Consider the following 13,605-nt stretch of genomic DNA (forward strand, 5'->3'; position numbering starts at 1 on the left):
CATCTGTGTGAGTGTATGTGTGTGTGTGTGTGCTGCCACATTATGCCACATATAGATTTAATGTCATCCTAACAAACTGGCCTGACCCCAGCCACCCTGCTTCTGTAAAGGAGATGTATTCAGAATGGATGACGGGCTCCCCTTGAAGAATCACTTGACTCCTGATGTGTTTAACTCCTGTTGTCGACTTGTGACGTGTTCAAATACAGAAAGAAACAAAACCAACACTGTGTGTGTTGATCAGAGCCATGCATCCTGTATCTACATTTAGAAAGACACACACACACAGGTGGACGTTACTGTACTTATTCTATTTTTCACAAGATTTTACAATATTTATAATATTTACATGTGTACAAATGGGGGACGAAAGAGGACAGAAGACATCAGAGGACTCATTAAGCAAAGACAGTCTGCTGTCAGTTTGCTTTGACGTCACATGGTCAGTGGTCATAAAAAAAATGGTTCAGTCCGTTGTGAGTCCTGCCGACTGACGTCATCTCTGTTTACAAACTCTAACCCGGAAACAACAGACGTGAAGACGCCACAGGAAAATCACCACAGACGTGAACGTGTGGACTCACGATGGAGATGTCGTATCAGTCCATGAAGATCGCACATCAAGCTCGAGAGGCGGTGAGTGGATGCAAGTTTGGTTCTGGCTCCTCTCGAGCAAGTGAGCTAACAACTTTCAACCAACCAACTAGCGATGCTAACTAGCTACTTTGGGTAACGCGTCACAGCTCAACAGTTAGCATTTAGCATCTGAGCTAATTCCATTCATCCACTGTCAGCGTCCACTGGTTGCCTAGATACCAGGTCAGGTCCTGTGTGGCCGTGGGGCGCCCTCTACTGGCAGCACGTGGGACACACTTAGTTCCTCTATGCATGTTCTTCACGTTTATATATAAATATATTTAAAGAAATACACAAACTGTGGGTTAAATATCTAAATCAAGTCAAGAATACTAGAGTAGTTACAGTATTACTGTATTAGAATCAGAGAGAGGTTTTATTTCCAGGTAGGTTTACAAAAGCAATTTGCTGAGATATGTTTGTCATGAGCATTAATATAGAAATATAGAACAACAATTAGAAACACTAGAAATAGATTTGTATCATATGAACATTAAATATGTGAAATTGGTCAAAGTTACTAGTGTTTTTTTATCAACATTTATGCAATGATGGTGTCCAGGGTTTTATTAACGTCAGATTATTGTTTAAATTTATCATTTTCCTACATTGAGTTAAAATACAAAATATGATGACTAGAGCAGTTGTTTCCACTCCACACTTATTAAACCAAATTTTAAAATTCTGCTGTCGCCAACAGGAAGATCTGCGGACGACAATGAGGAGGAAGAGTCTTCTCATCCTCATCTACCACCACCTGCTGGGGCAAGGGTTAGTACCACCTACACAACAAACACCTATTTGTGAAAGAACAGAAATGCATAAATAAGAGGGAAACATCATTAAACTCCATCATACACATAAAAACGGAAAATGGTTTGTGAGTAACATCAACATAGAGCCTGTGCCTGTGTGTATCTATATATAGAAAGTACAGAAATATGCTTTTCAAGGACAAAACTAAGTGAATCATGTTGGATTCCTGAGGCATGTGTGTGTGTGTGTGTGTGTGTGTGTGTGTGTGTGTGTGTGTGTGTGTGTGTGTGTGTGTGTGTGTGTGTGTGTGTGTGTGTGTGTGTGTGTGTGTGTGTGTGTGTGTGTGTGTGTGTGTGTGTGTGTGTGTGTGTGTGTGTGTGTGTGTGTGTGTGTGTGTGTGTGTGTGTGTGTGTGTGTGTGTGTGTGTGTGTTCTCCAGCTACATGGAAGCAGCAGCTGCCTTGGACCAAGAGACGAAAGGAGATGCGAGGAAGTTCGAGGTCTGCGACAACATTGATCTGGAGATGGTGCTGATGGAGTACGAGAGTTATCACTACGTCAAGTTCCAGAAAAATCCCAAACTTATCAGAAGAACAGCGGAAGCAGGTGTGTGACCACCGACACCCACACACTGAGCGACACACTGAGCGACACACTAAGCGACACACTGAGCGACACACTGAATACTAAGCTGCTACGTTCTGAAGAGATTCTCATGATTTCTCAACTAAGTCTGTATTTTCTGTTTGTTTTTGTTCAAGTTGAAAACAGATTGGTGAAAAGTGGAGTAAAGAGGTGAGATTCAGCTCTCACACCATTCTTATAGAAATTTGTAAAATACACATCTAAATCTCATAATTTATTACAGAAGCATGAGACTGATGTGACCATGATGTTGATGAATAAAGTCTGCTGTGTTTGAAAGTGTAAATATCTGAGGGAATTTGTTTGAGCAATAAAAAACAGCCTGGTTCCCTCCATTGATCGATGCCTTTACATCTCTTGTTGTCCCTCAGGAGTCCGTGTTCAGCTGGGAAGCGTCTTCCCAAAATCAACCCATCCCAGAGACCCCAGTCTGGAAACGGAGCCAAGAAGGCAACCACTAGTGTAAGTACACACACACATGCACATTAATAAAAACTACCATAATAGTACTTTGCATTAAAATAACTATATCTAACATCCTAATATTTGTGTTTGATTTCCCAGCAGAATGGCTCCTCTGTTCCTCCAGAGACTTCAGACTTCGGCCTGAATGTTTCGTCCATCAGAAGTGGACCAGCGGGGGACGTAGCGGGGGACGTAGCCATGAACAGAAAGGTATTTATCTTCATTTTCAGCAGTGACCTCCATCAAATAATAATCTTCATCAATCATCTTTCTTTGCACTCTCAAATCTTGCATTAATAGAAAGCAATTCAATCTTTTTATTTCAATTTGATACTGCTGTCTGTTTTTAGTCTAATTTCATCTATGTCCAAATACACATGTCCAAAAAGTAATAAGACTACTTAGTAATAACTTTGGAGTATCTTGGAAACCGAAATAGCAAAAATCCTAATGATGAGCAGATGATCCAAGTTCTTTGTTGTTGTTTTTGATGATTTCCTGTTGTGTTTCAGGAACGGCTGCTGAAGCCGCTCAGTGGCTTCTCAGGAATGAACAGAGAGATGTCTGACCTGGCTGAAGTCATCAGCAGGGTACTAACTACACACATACATACTTTGTCATATGCACTGACTGAGAAAGACACAAACAAACATGTGAAAATATCATTCAGGTGATTTTATTTGTGATACCAAATGTATCCACTTGAGGGCAGTGACAGTCTTGGTGTGGCTGAATTGATCCGTTGTATTAATGAAGGCCCAGGTTCTATCTATTTCCCTTATGTGATGTTTCATTCTAAAGGACACCTCTTTACGACGACCTAATCGCACCCAAAGGTTTGTGTGTGTGTGTGTGTCCATTTCATGCTGATATCACATGCATCCCTCAATCTCTCTTTGTGTGTTTGTGCGTGTGTGTGTGTTCCCCCCTAAAGGACATCTATTTGCACAGCCCCAACGTGCGCTGGGAGGACATCATCGGCCTGGAGGATGCCAAGCGATTAGTCAAAGAGGCCGTCGTCTATCCCATTAAGGTTCGGCCGCTGCCCGAGCACGCTGGTATTTCAGCACCGGTCACTCGTCTTCGATTCTGAATACATCTCCTTTAAAGGGCTTAAAGAGAAGGAGGGCGCCGGGGTCAGGCCAGTTTGTTAGGCTGACACTAAATCCATATCAGGGATAATATAGCAGCGCACATACACAGATGGATAGATGGGCAGGGAGCCCACACGTGGAAACGCAGAGAACAATTCATACACAGCAGCATATTAACACAATTTTTACCTGTGTGTACATAAATTTCACCCTACAAATAAGAGCTGGTACATAAACACAACATTATACACACAGACACACACACTTTTCTATCATCATCATCACCCAGACCTTTCTCATGGATATGATGACAACAAATCAGGTTGTCTGCATCCTCTTGACATTTACCGACGGCGATGAGGACTGATGTGTCCTATCTTCTATTCCGCTGCTCCGTCTTATTGAATAACACCCCCCCCCCCTTTCTCCACCATCCCACAATCCTCAACTCCTGTCTCCATTATTATTCATTCTGTGGGATATAAGGTCAGTTTGGTGATTTGATTTTACCCCCCCTCCCTCCCACCGTGTGTTTGCCACCTAAAAACATTCCGACTGATTTGTGGGGGGTGGTATTTGCAGCACTGACTCAGCTCCACGTCGGGCAGATCCGCTCCCTTTGCACACAGCTCACTTTCTTCTTAGTTGGCAAGAAAATGGAAACGCGTGTATACGTTGCTGGAAGGTGATAATAAGTTCATATCTCTAAATTATTTTCATGTTGAAATATAAAGCGATTTTCTAAAAGGTTAGTTTTCTGTCATATCTGCACTTTTATTTCTGTCCCTTACTGATTGCATTCTTCTTTTTGTCACTTGCTTTTCTTTCACTCCTTTGTCTTTACAGTACCCTGAACTATTCACAGGCATCCTGTCCCCGTGGAAGGGCTTGCTGCTGTACGGCCCCCCAGGTAAGACCTCAGGAGACCTCTCATTTTATTTGCATCTTTGTCATCCTTCAATTTGCGATTCTCCCTGACCTGTAGTCTTGTGACCACCTGCCTCAGGGACCGGTAAGACCCTGCTGGCCAAGGCCGTGGCCACAGAGTGCAAGACCACCTTCTTCAACATCTCAGCCTCCAGCATCGTCAGCAAGTGGAGGGGAGACTCTGAGAAACTGGTCAGGGTAGGTTCCCATAAGACAGATGAGATGCAACAAATGTGAATAAAGTAGTATGTTTGAAGTTTAGATGTGTGTAAATATATGTATGCTTATTCCTGCAGGTCCTGTTTCTGCTGGCCAGGTACCACGCCCCCTCCACCATCTTCCTGGACGAGCTGGAGTCGGTGATGGGGCAGAGAGGAGCCAGCAATGGGTGAGCCCAACTGACATTCTAGTTGTAGATGTGGAGGTTTTACTTGAGTTGAAAGTTAGGTGTCCTCCTCACTGCACTCAGCGTTTCTCCCACAGGTTTGATCCTATAGTTAACATGTGTATGTGCCACTTAGAGCTTTTAACAGCTGACGTAGATGCCGAGGTGAGTAAGATGCTGATTTGTGTTTTCAGAGGAGAGCATGAGAGCAGCAGCAGGATGAAGACGGAGCTGCTGGTGCAGATGGACGGACTGGTGAGGTCAGAGGAGCTGGTGTTCGTACTGGCTGCCTCCAACCTACCTTGGTAGATCTCAGCGTGAACACAAAGCACTCACATTTATTTGTTATCCTCACAATGACAACAAATTACTGTGTTGCCATTACATCTCTAAAGGAAGACAGATATAAGTGTGACACACAAATACAACGCAAGACACATTTTCGGTTTTACTTCCTTCTGATTTATTTCCCTTTCTCGCACATTCAGTAATTTCCTAAAACAATAACAGACGCCATTATCATCTCAACATCTTCACTTTACTACGATTCAACTCAGTTTTCAATTTGGAGTCACAGAGAATCCACATTAAAAATAAAATGCATGAAGAATCAGGTTGATAATGACTATTCCACTTGAATCCGAGAACAGACACTTCATTTGTACAGTGAAAAATGGAGAATGGTAAAGAAGACGTGAAAAGAATAAAGTGCAGTTTGTGACGAGTGGTGCTGCTCGTCTCTCAGGGACCTGGACCACGCCGTGCTGAGGAGGTTGGAGAAGAGGATTCACGTGGGTCTTCCCTCCTCAGCAGCTCGCCAGGCCATGACCTCTCATTGGCTACCGCCTCTCACCTCCACAAGGGGGGTGGAGCTACGCACTGAGCTGGACTATGAAACCCTGGCCAAGGTGTGTTACAGAGAATTTTGTATCTGTTGCAGAGGAAACAACCTTCTCAGTTTGGCCTCATCTTCGCGTGTGTGTGTGTGTGTGTGTGTGTGTGTGTGTGTGTGTGTGTGTGTGTGTGTGTGTGTGTGTGTGTGTGTGTGTGTGTGTGTGTGTGTGTGTGTGTGTGTGTGTGTGTGTGTGTGTGTGTGTGTGTGTGTGTGTGTGTGTGTGTGTGTGTGTGTCAGGACATGGAGGGCTACTCAGGCTCTGATATCAGGTTGGTGTGTAAGGAAGCTGCCATGAGACCAGTTCGCAAGATCTTTGATGTTCTGGAGGCACATCAGCATGGTACAACATACACACAGACACACACACACACAAACAGCGCAGCTAGGTCCTGTCAAGTCGTCTGTCGGACGTCTCTGAATAAAACGCTGTAACCTCTCTGTCACTTTCCTCCACAGAAGACGCCCCCCTGCCCGCCATCAAGCTGGAGACCGTGACGACGGCTGACTTCTTAGAAGTCATCGCACACTCCAAACCCTCAGCCCGAAACCTGACGGGCAGATACACAGCCTGGGAGAGAGAGTACGAGTCTCTCTAACACACTAACAATGGTTCCTGCTGCAAGAGACGGTTGGTGCTTTTACTTTTACTCTTCAACACTGCGGAGCTGAAGAGGGAATGATTAAAGTTATGATTGTTGTTTATTTTTCTCTGAACGAAGGAGGAGAATACTTTCAGGTCTTAAGGATGATGATAGCTTCTTTCTCTCCAGTGTTAAAGACCACTAGCCTCCTACAGTCATAGCAGACGGCTCCAGTGTTTCCTGTTCAAGTCTAAGTTCGTATAATAAAATGAAGCTTTATAGTTCTGCTGCTGCTTGTAGCTCAGAGCAGGTTCTTCAGGATGTGTTCCACAGCGTCTGGGAAGCTGTCACACGTCAGGTGGGGAGGAGGCTGGATCTTATTCTCATCCCCGTCTCTGTATTTACCTGAAAGAAGACAGAGGAGAAGGTGGACTGATAGAAATGAACAATATGCTTTATGTGATCAACTCAGACAGTAAAGACATGACGATGGAAGATGATGACCACAATTCCTGGTCACTGTGCACTTGTCATGAAGATGAAACTGAGAATAAATGGAGGAAGAAGTAGATTTTCATTTTCTTACCAGTTCTGACTAGAATACCCAGCATGCCTGCGTTCTGAGCCCCTCCAACATCATCCCTTGCATCCTGTCGGAAAACCGCAGAAACACAATCCACTATAGACTAATACACAAAATAATACACAATATATAAAACTCTCTCGCTAAATATTTTAAATGAACTTAATTAACTGAATTTGACAATATACTTACATCTCCTATCATGACAGCTTCACCGGGGCTACAGCCTAAATCATGCAGAGCCTATTTGAACAAAACAACCAGAGAAAAAGACTTTGTTTATTTTTTGTTATTAAAAAAAGTAAAATCTGAATCCAAATAAGAAAGTGCCTTTAAAAAAATGTCAAGGTGAAAAGGTTAATCTGCACATGTCTAACCTGTGTGAAAAAGGTCTTCTCTGGTTTTCCCACCACAGTAGCTTTGCAGTCTGTTGCGTACTCCAGTCCCGTCACAAAGGCCCCGGGGCCCAGGGCCAAACCATCCTTCTGTTTGTAGTACCGAGCCTTGTGGATGGCAATGAGTGGGGCTCCATCCAGAATCATGCTGCGGAGAAATGTAGACGCTTAACAGACCGCGATGACTGTATGAAAGTTATATTCAAGGAAATAAAACATTCACAAAAGCGGTTAAGTATCTAACTTGACAAACGCGTCTTATTGATCAGTTTCTCACCTGAAAGCCTTGTTGAGTGTTTGGTAGTTGAAGTGATCAGGAGCGAGTCCCACGACCACAGCATTTGGTTCTGACGTGTCGATTCCTGTAAAGAGAAGGACAAACAGAGAGAGTCAATGAATCAATTTGAAAGTTCTATCAGTGGCAGCTTCACCAAAGCAAAGAGCTGCTGTGCGTCTGCGTTTGATTTAATATTTTAAGGGTTTTTCCACTTTTCCATTGTTAATCTAAAGCCCTCTCTCTCTCTGTCTCTCTCTCTCTCCAGTACCAGTGAAGTCCTCCAGTGCGCTGTCCTCCACCAGCAGCAGCGGTCGGTGTTGTTTCTGCTCCAGCAGACTCCTCGCTGCACTCAGAGACGTAAAGATTTCCTTTTCCTGCAGTTGTTCAAATGTTTAAGGGAAAGAAAAGTCAGATTCAGCAAAGAAACCACAATTACTGTGAACAAACTTATTTCCTCTGATTTTCTTGATCATTTACAGTAAAAGGCTTTGCACTAAATTGAATGGCTTCGGTTGTTTCACCTGAAGGTTGAAGTTGAGGCGGTGCAATCGTTCCAGTAAGCGCCTCTTACTCTCCTTAGTGGTGTTGGTCACAAACTTCACAGCTACAGACGCCTGACGTAACCTGACGCCACAAACACACAAACCAATGATCAATCTAATACAACAAAATAATACTGGAGAATATGTGATCTTAAAATGAGACAGAAAACACACTCAGTGATTTTAAGTCTCTGATCTTAAAGATCCAGATTTAGTTTCCATTCATGCAGCAACATTCAAGCAGTCGCTGGTCTGGAGGCTGTTTCTTGCCTGTTCAGTGCTTCCTGTGCCCCAGGAACCGCTGTGTCCTCGATGTGCAGAGTTCCACTCAGGTCAATGAGCACGGCCTTCAGAGCTCGTCTGCCCGACATCTTTCCTGCAGGAAAAATGTTGTGTTTCATGCTTTTCACCTGAATTTGCTCTGGTTCGGGACTTTAGCTCAACCAACCACGAAGAAGGACATGTTCACCAGGTTCCTGTCGCCTCACCTGCTCAGGCTGTTCGATGAGAGCTGCTTCTACTGCAGTCTCTGATTATGATTTCATAAAACCCCCTAAATATGTCCAAGATCAGCTGTGAATGGAGCTTTACTCCGTTTAAAAAAAGCTTATTCTCTCAAAAATAATGTGTCATTTCAGAGATTATGCGTTCCTAATCATAATTTTGCATCGGTAGTGGCCGAACTGATCAGATTACTGCGTTATTCAAACCTGCATCGGGACGAACTGAGAGGATTATCGACCGGTTTGTCTCAAGTATTTATGGTTTCCTGCCTAGAATACAGATTGTCGGATTGTGTTTTATAGGAATGTGATTTCAGACTGTGATCCCCTTTTATTTAGACATGCTTGGATTTCTGTCATGTAGTTATCAATGGAAGGGTACAATTAATGCTCTTAATGCCCCCCCAGCACAGCTTAAACACACACGTTTCTATTACTTGTATTTAGCTGAACTGATAACAGGAAACGCAGTGAATTATGATCAGAGGATGACAACTGTTGGAAAACCTGAAATAGATTTTCGAACTTTTAGAAAGAAAATTATGAATCCCAAATATTTCAAATATATTGAGTAGGTTTAGTAGGAGATCTTTATCACAGCATCATAACAAATGATAGAGGACGGCTCCATTTTCATTCAAGTGTTATTTAGCTCAGGCCCTGGATCATGCAGCCATTGTTAAAGTAATGACTCTATTCTGGAGGTCAAATATCTGCAATCACGGTATTAATATTCATCTTTGCCTCATTCACTGGATTTAGACTCAGGTGTATTTGCTGTTTTCATCCATGTGTCTTTATCACCATCTTCATTTCTACAGCATCTCTGTTACATATCTATAAAAAACAAAACTTGTAAATAACCTCTCTCTTGAACGACCTGGTGTCACGTGGCTTTTAATCTATAAACCTTGGCTCGAAAATGAATGAACTTGTAAATATTTACAAACCTTGAACTTCTGCAGCTGCTTACCTCCGCGACTTCCTGTTGGCTTGTTCTTCTTCGTCAGTCAAATTGGGGAATGTTGAGCTCTATGCTGCCCCCTGCGGCTCAAACATGGTAGCGTCCTCTCTCAAATTCCTTTTGAAATGTGTATACTTTTAAATATTTTTATATTTTCTAGAGGAAAAAATATTTCTAACATCAATTCATTTTTGTATAACTGCCTCATGGTCTCTCTTTGATTGTTATATTTAAAACTATTTTTCCAATGTATATTTTACAAGCAGATAAGAGGTTTATCCTTAATCACTCATTAGAGTAAAAAAACATATGTATCCCATCCTGCTAACAAACTAACAGCCAACAGATGTAGCACATTAGTGCGTCTTTCAGATTTAATGTGTTTTGGAATTATCAAACATTTAAAACCTCGACTCTGCGTGATGCCAGACAGCTCTGTGGTCAAATCCTCTTTCCCTGCTTCCTCCACATCGTGAATAACACGGCTCTGTGAGCAATTTTTCGGCGTAAATATTTTGTAGCTTGGTTTTGAAAAACATCATGTTGGTGAGATGGTTTCTTTGTTTGCAGAAAAGCATCCCAAACCAACTTGGAATTAAAAATAAGTGTTTTGAGGTTTTGGATTTATCAAATTTATTTATCACCCTATTTATTAATCTGTTTATTTTCCCAATTATCTTTTTTTTTATTTATTTGTTTTCATGCTTGCATTTTCCTTTGTTATTGTCGGGAGCTAAATAAATATAGTTTTGAGTTGATTCGCAGTATTATCACACATTTCCATATTATTTAAAATTACATTAAAATGACTTGAAATAGTTTTTATTTGCACATAAAAAGATCATTTAGCAACCTGTTTTTTAAATATTCCTGTTCTCAAATATGTTTATTCAAACAATTATTACATTTTTACTGACGTATATATACAGTAAATAACTCAAATTGAGTGTCCCAGAATGTCAAAAGCTTTTTGGAATAAATCGTACAAGTTGCACAAAAAACAAAACCACACATTCTCATGATTTTTTTTATGACAGCAAACCCAAAGAATCCTGACCTGTGAGGAGTAGAAACAGATCCACGTCCGCACGCCTGTGATCGCTTACAGATTTCACCGTGAACCTGCAGCTAAATTCCGACTAATCACAGATCAAAGTGGCTTTACTGTGCAAATCTCCCTGATAAACATATGCTTCTAATTCCAGCTGATCCCTGTTTTCCCCTCTCGCTCCCACTCCTGTGCTTTCAGGATCACATCTAATGTTAATAAAAATATCTGTGCAGCTTACAGCAGGGGGACGGACCGTTGATAATTCACAACATATGTGGATTATTAATGAAGTGGAGCAGGGAGACAAACACTCTGAGGGACAACTGGTTACATGTTGAAGAAGTTTATTATTTGTATTTGTTTCTATTAAAGTGTAAAAATGTAATAAGATAATAAATATGTTTTCGACTCCAGAATTGTTTTTTTCAGATGTTCTATTATTCCCCCGCTGCCACACTCAAACACAGAAAAAAACTAAGACGCTCAATTACAGTAAATAATCATTTTAATATTTCAAGATACCATCTCAGTAATGTCTGTGACATTGAGACGGTGTTTATATGTAAACAGTACAAAAGGTATAATGTTTTGAGTTCGGTTTGGCCGTATTGCTTCAAGATCACATGACAAATATTCAATCAAACACTGAGCTTTCAGCTCTTATCCACCAAAGTTCTGCAGGACCACGAGTAGAAAAAACTTTTTAAAAAGTAAGAGACTTTGACAAATCTTGAATATCTCCTTCTGTCTCTTACAGATGTCTATGTTTACAAAAACTGTTCAAGTGACAAATATTACAGGTAGAAATTTGGGCAGCAGCATAATTTAAGATCTCCAAACATCATCTAAAAGCACCTTGAGCTGGCTAGAAGCAGATCTGAACACTGATATCTGCTATGTTACAGAGTCCATCTCATCAATGTAGTGTGTGTGTGTGTGTGTGTGTGTGTGTGTGTGAGAGGTGAAACAGGAAATACTGCTGCTGACATTTGTCATATCTATAAAAAAGGTAACAGGCTCCTCCTCTATAACTCCAAAATTAAACATGACCTATATTATCATGAAATCACTAAAACAGATTCACTTATATGTGTCTGTGATGAAACATGTAAAACACACATTACTTTCAGGTCTGGTCCATGAGGCGACTCGCTGACAACAGGCAGGTCAGCGGTTGATACACGGTGTATTGTTGACTCTGAATCCTTTAATGTTTCAGCTCTGAACATGTTTGTCTCTGCTTCTTCTTTTCCTCTGTTCCACTGAAAACCATTAAAACATTGTCCGCGCTTCTGAAGAGCAGCAACGGCAGATGTCTCTACACACATTTACACACATTTTAGTGTGCGTCTGTGTGTAGTTGTTCGTTGGCTCGTGTCCGGTCCACATATTTGGTCCTGGTGTTAACCAAACAGCAACAAGAGGACAATGCAGCCAGAATTCACGATTATTAACGGCACTGTTCAAAAACAAAAGAGCACAAAGACAAATAAATACAAAATAAAAAACATTGTGAGCTTCAGTAACAACATCCTTTAGATTCTCATAGAGCTGGACATCGGGTATCAGATGATTCTGGATATATAAGTGGGTCAGTAGAGTCTGTGGGGATAAAGCCAGTGAGGTGCTGAAACTTAAGGAGTGAGTTATTAGAAAGATGAATTACTCCCGTCTTCATATTGTGAATAACAGATGCGTGTTAATATTTTAAGGACGGTGCTTCAGTGATGGGCTCTGAAGCTACTTCAGAATTCTTCCTTGTCATTAGTGAGTCCTCCTCAAACACTTCTACGATCTACTGTCACTCTGTTATTGTTTCTGTTCTGGACGTTGAGTGCAGAGCTTTAAAAAATTCTACAGAGGGAAATTAGAAAAATGTTGTGTTCATCCTACCTGATTCATCTTCAATGAACATTTCATTATTTGCATAAAATGAATTTGCTTTATTACTGTACACGTGTGAGCCTCATATATACATTTGAATGACAGGCAGACTTTTGTGGAAGTAGTAGCTTGATGCTAAATATTATTTATAATATTGTTAATACTACAGCAGCTTCCTCTCACCTCTCATGATCGTCCGGACTGAGCGGATGAGATTGAGGATCTGGGCTTTGACTCCTGGATCGTCCCCGAACCCTCCGACTCCATGGTCCACGCCCCAGCCCACTGAAGGAGGGAGAACAACAAGCTTTACATCAAATACACAACATGCATGCTATAGTTATAGTTGTAATTGTATGCAAATGTACACATAACTAACTACCCCTCCACCACAGATAAACATAAGAGAGAGAAGCAGGCAGAGGGTTTTAATGTCTGGAAGATAAACAAAGGTTGAAAATGTTTTTAAACTACTTTTAAATTCCCCCAAAGTCGCTTTAAATCTGTAAAAACAATTTAATTCCACATTAAGTATTTTAATCTAATCGTTTTCTTACTTAAATCTCAACCTGAGAGTGTAGCAGCTAGCTAACAGAGCAGAGCTAGCTCACAGAGCAGAGTTAGCTAGCTGCCTTTAGCGCGAAAACAACGTGTTTATCTGGTTAAAATACGCAATGTACGTCATCAACAACATGTGGGGAATCTTACTCTTGCTGAGAAACCGCTCCTCGTGCAGCACAGCGATGGCATTGACGCAGAGAATCAAGGTCTGGATGAGAGAGTACAGAGTAAACGCCATGTTGGCACTTTCTTCTTCGTCTCCTTCTGCCAACACGCCCAGTCAGAAGCGGCTGTCGTAAAACCAGCGGCAGGTGTCGTGAACTTCAGAGTGTTCACTTCAAAGTGTTCTGCTTTCCCTCAGAGATATCTACCTCCTAATATCCCCGAAGAAGAAGGAAGTTCACTTTAAAATGATCAGTGGGATTTCTTGTTTATTCCTTTAACGACTGGTCGTGTTAAATG

General features: G+C 41.5%; 3 protein-coding genes across 5 annotated transcripts; 1 reads left to right on the forward strand and 2 right to left on the reverse strand.

The window, feature by feature from the left end:
* The first annotated feature begins 514 nt into the window (after positions 1 to 514).
* On the forward strand, positions 515 to 6,398 carry katnal2 (katanin p60 subunit A-like 2). 2 transcript variants are annotated; one of them, XM_062413138.1, is made up of 15 exons: positions 515 to 636; positions 1,337 to 1,407; positions 1,831 to 1,997; positions 2,153 to 2,186; positions 2,408 to 2,498; positions 2,601 to 2,711; positions 3,014 to 3,091; positions 3,436 to 3,534; positions 4,442 to 4,505; positions 4,602 to 4,720; positions 4,819 to 4,910; positions 5,102 to 5,212; positions 5,653 to 5,815; positions 6,040 to 6,142; positions 6,259 to 6,398. In XM_062413138.1, exons 1-15 carry the CDS (start codon positions 586 to 588, stop codon positions 6,396 to 6,398), a joined length of 1,494 nt encoding a protein of 497 aa, XP_062269122.1. In that variant the 5' UTR covers positions 515 to 585. The 2 variants fall into 2 exon arrangements, with proteins under 2 accessions (XP_062269122.1, XP_062269123.1); XM_062413139.1 differs by having other exon boundaries at positions 2,604 to 2,711.
* An 84-nt stretch (positions 6,399 to 6,482) lies between these two features.
* Positions 6,483 to 9,668, reverse strand: hdhd2 (haloacid dehalogenase-like hydrolase domain containing 2). Of its 2 annotated transcripts, XM_062413141.1 has the most exons (9): positions 9,634 to 9,668; positions 8,451 to 8,556; positions 8,160 to 8,262; positions 7,907 to 8,012; positions 7,639 to 7,723; positions 7,344 to 7,509; positions 7,159 to 7,209; positions 6,970 to 7,033; positions 6,483 to 6,788 (listed from the first exon to the last, which is right to left on the reverse strand). In XM_062413141.1, exons 2-9 carry the CDS (start codon positions 8,549 to 8,551, stop codon positions 6,685 to 6,687), a joined length of 780 nt encoding a protein of 259 aa, XP_062269125.1. In that variant the 5' UTR covers positions 8,552 to 8,556; positions 9,634 to 9,668; the 3' UTR covers positions 6,483 to 6,684. The 2 variants fall into 2 exon arrangements, with proteins under 2 accessions (XP_062269125.1, XP_062269124.1); XM_062413140.1 differs by lacking the exon at positions 9,634 to 9,668 and having other exon boundaries at positions 8,451 to 8,581.
* Positions 9,669 to 11,185: 1,517 nt separating this feature from the next.
* Positions 11,186 to 13,443, reverse strand: ier3ip1 (immediate early response 3 interacting protein 1). The gene is made up of 3 exons (XM_062413142.1): positions 13,291 to 13,443; positions 12,766 to 12,867; positions 11,186 to 12,157 (listed from the first exon to the last, which is right to left on the reverse strand). Exons 1-3 carry the CDS (start codon positions 13,379 to 13,381, stop codon positions 12,102 to 12,104), a joined length of 249 nt encoding a protein of 82 aa, XP_062269126.1. The 5' UTR covers positions 13,382 to 13,443; the 3' UTR covers positions 11,186 to 12,101.
* Between the last annotated feature and the right edge of the window lie 162 nt (positions 13,444 to 13,605).

The sequence above is a fragment of the Platichthys flesus genome, chromosome 19, assembly GCF_949316205.1.
Source record: "Platichthys flesus chromosome 19, fPlaFle2.1, whole genome shotgun sequence".
Taxonomy (NCBI): Eukaryota; Metazoa; Chordata; class Actinopteri; order Pleuronectiformes; family Pleuronectidae; genus Platichthys; species Platichthys flesus.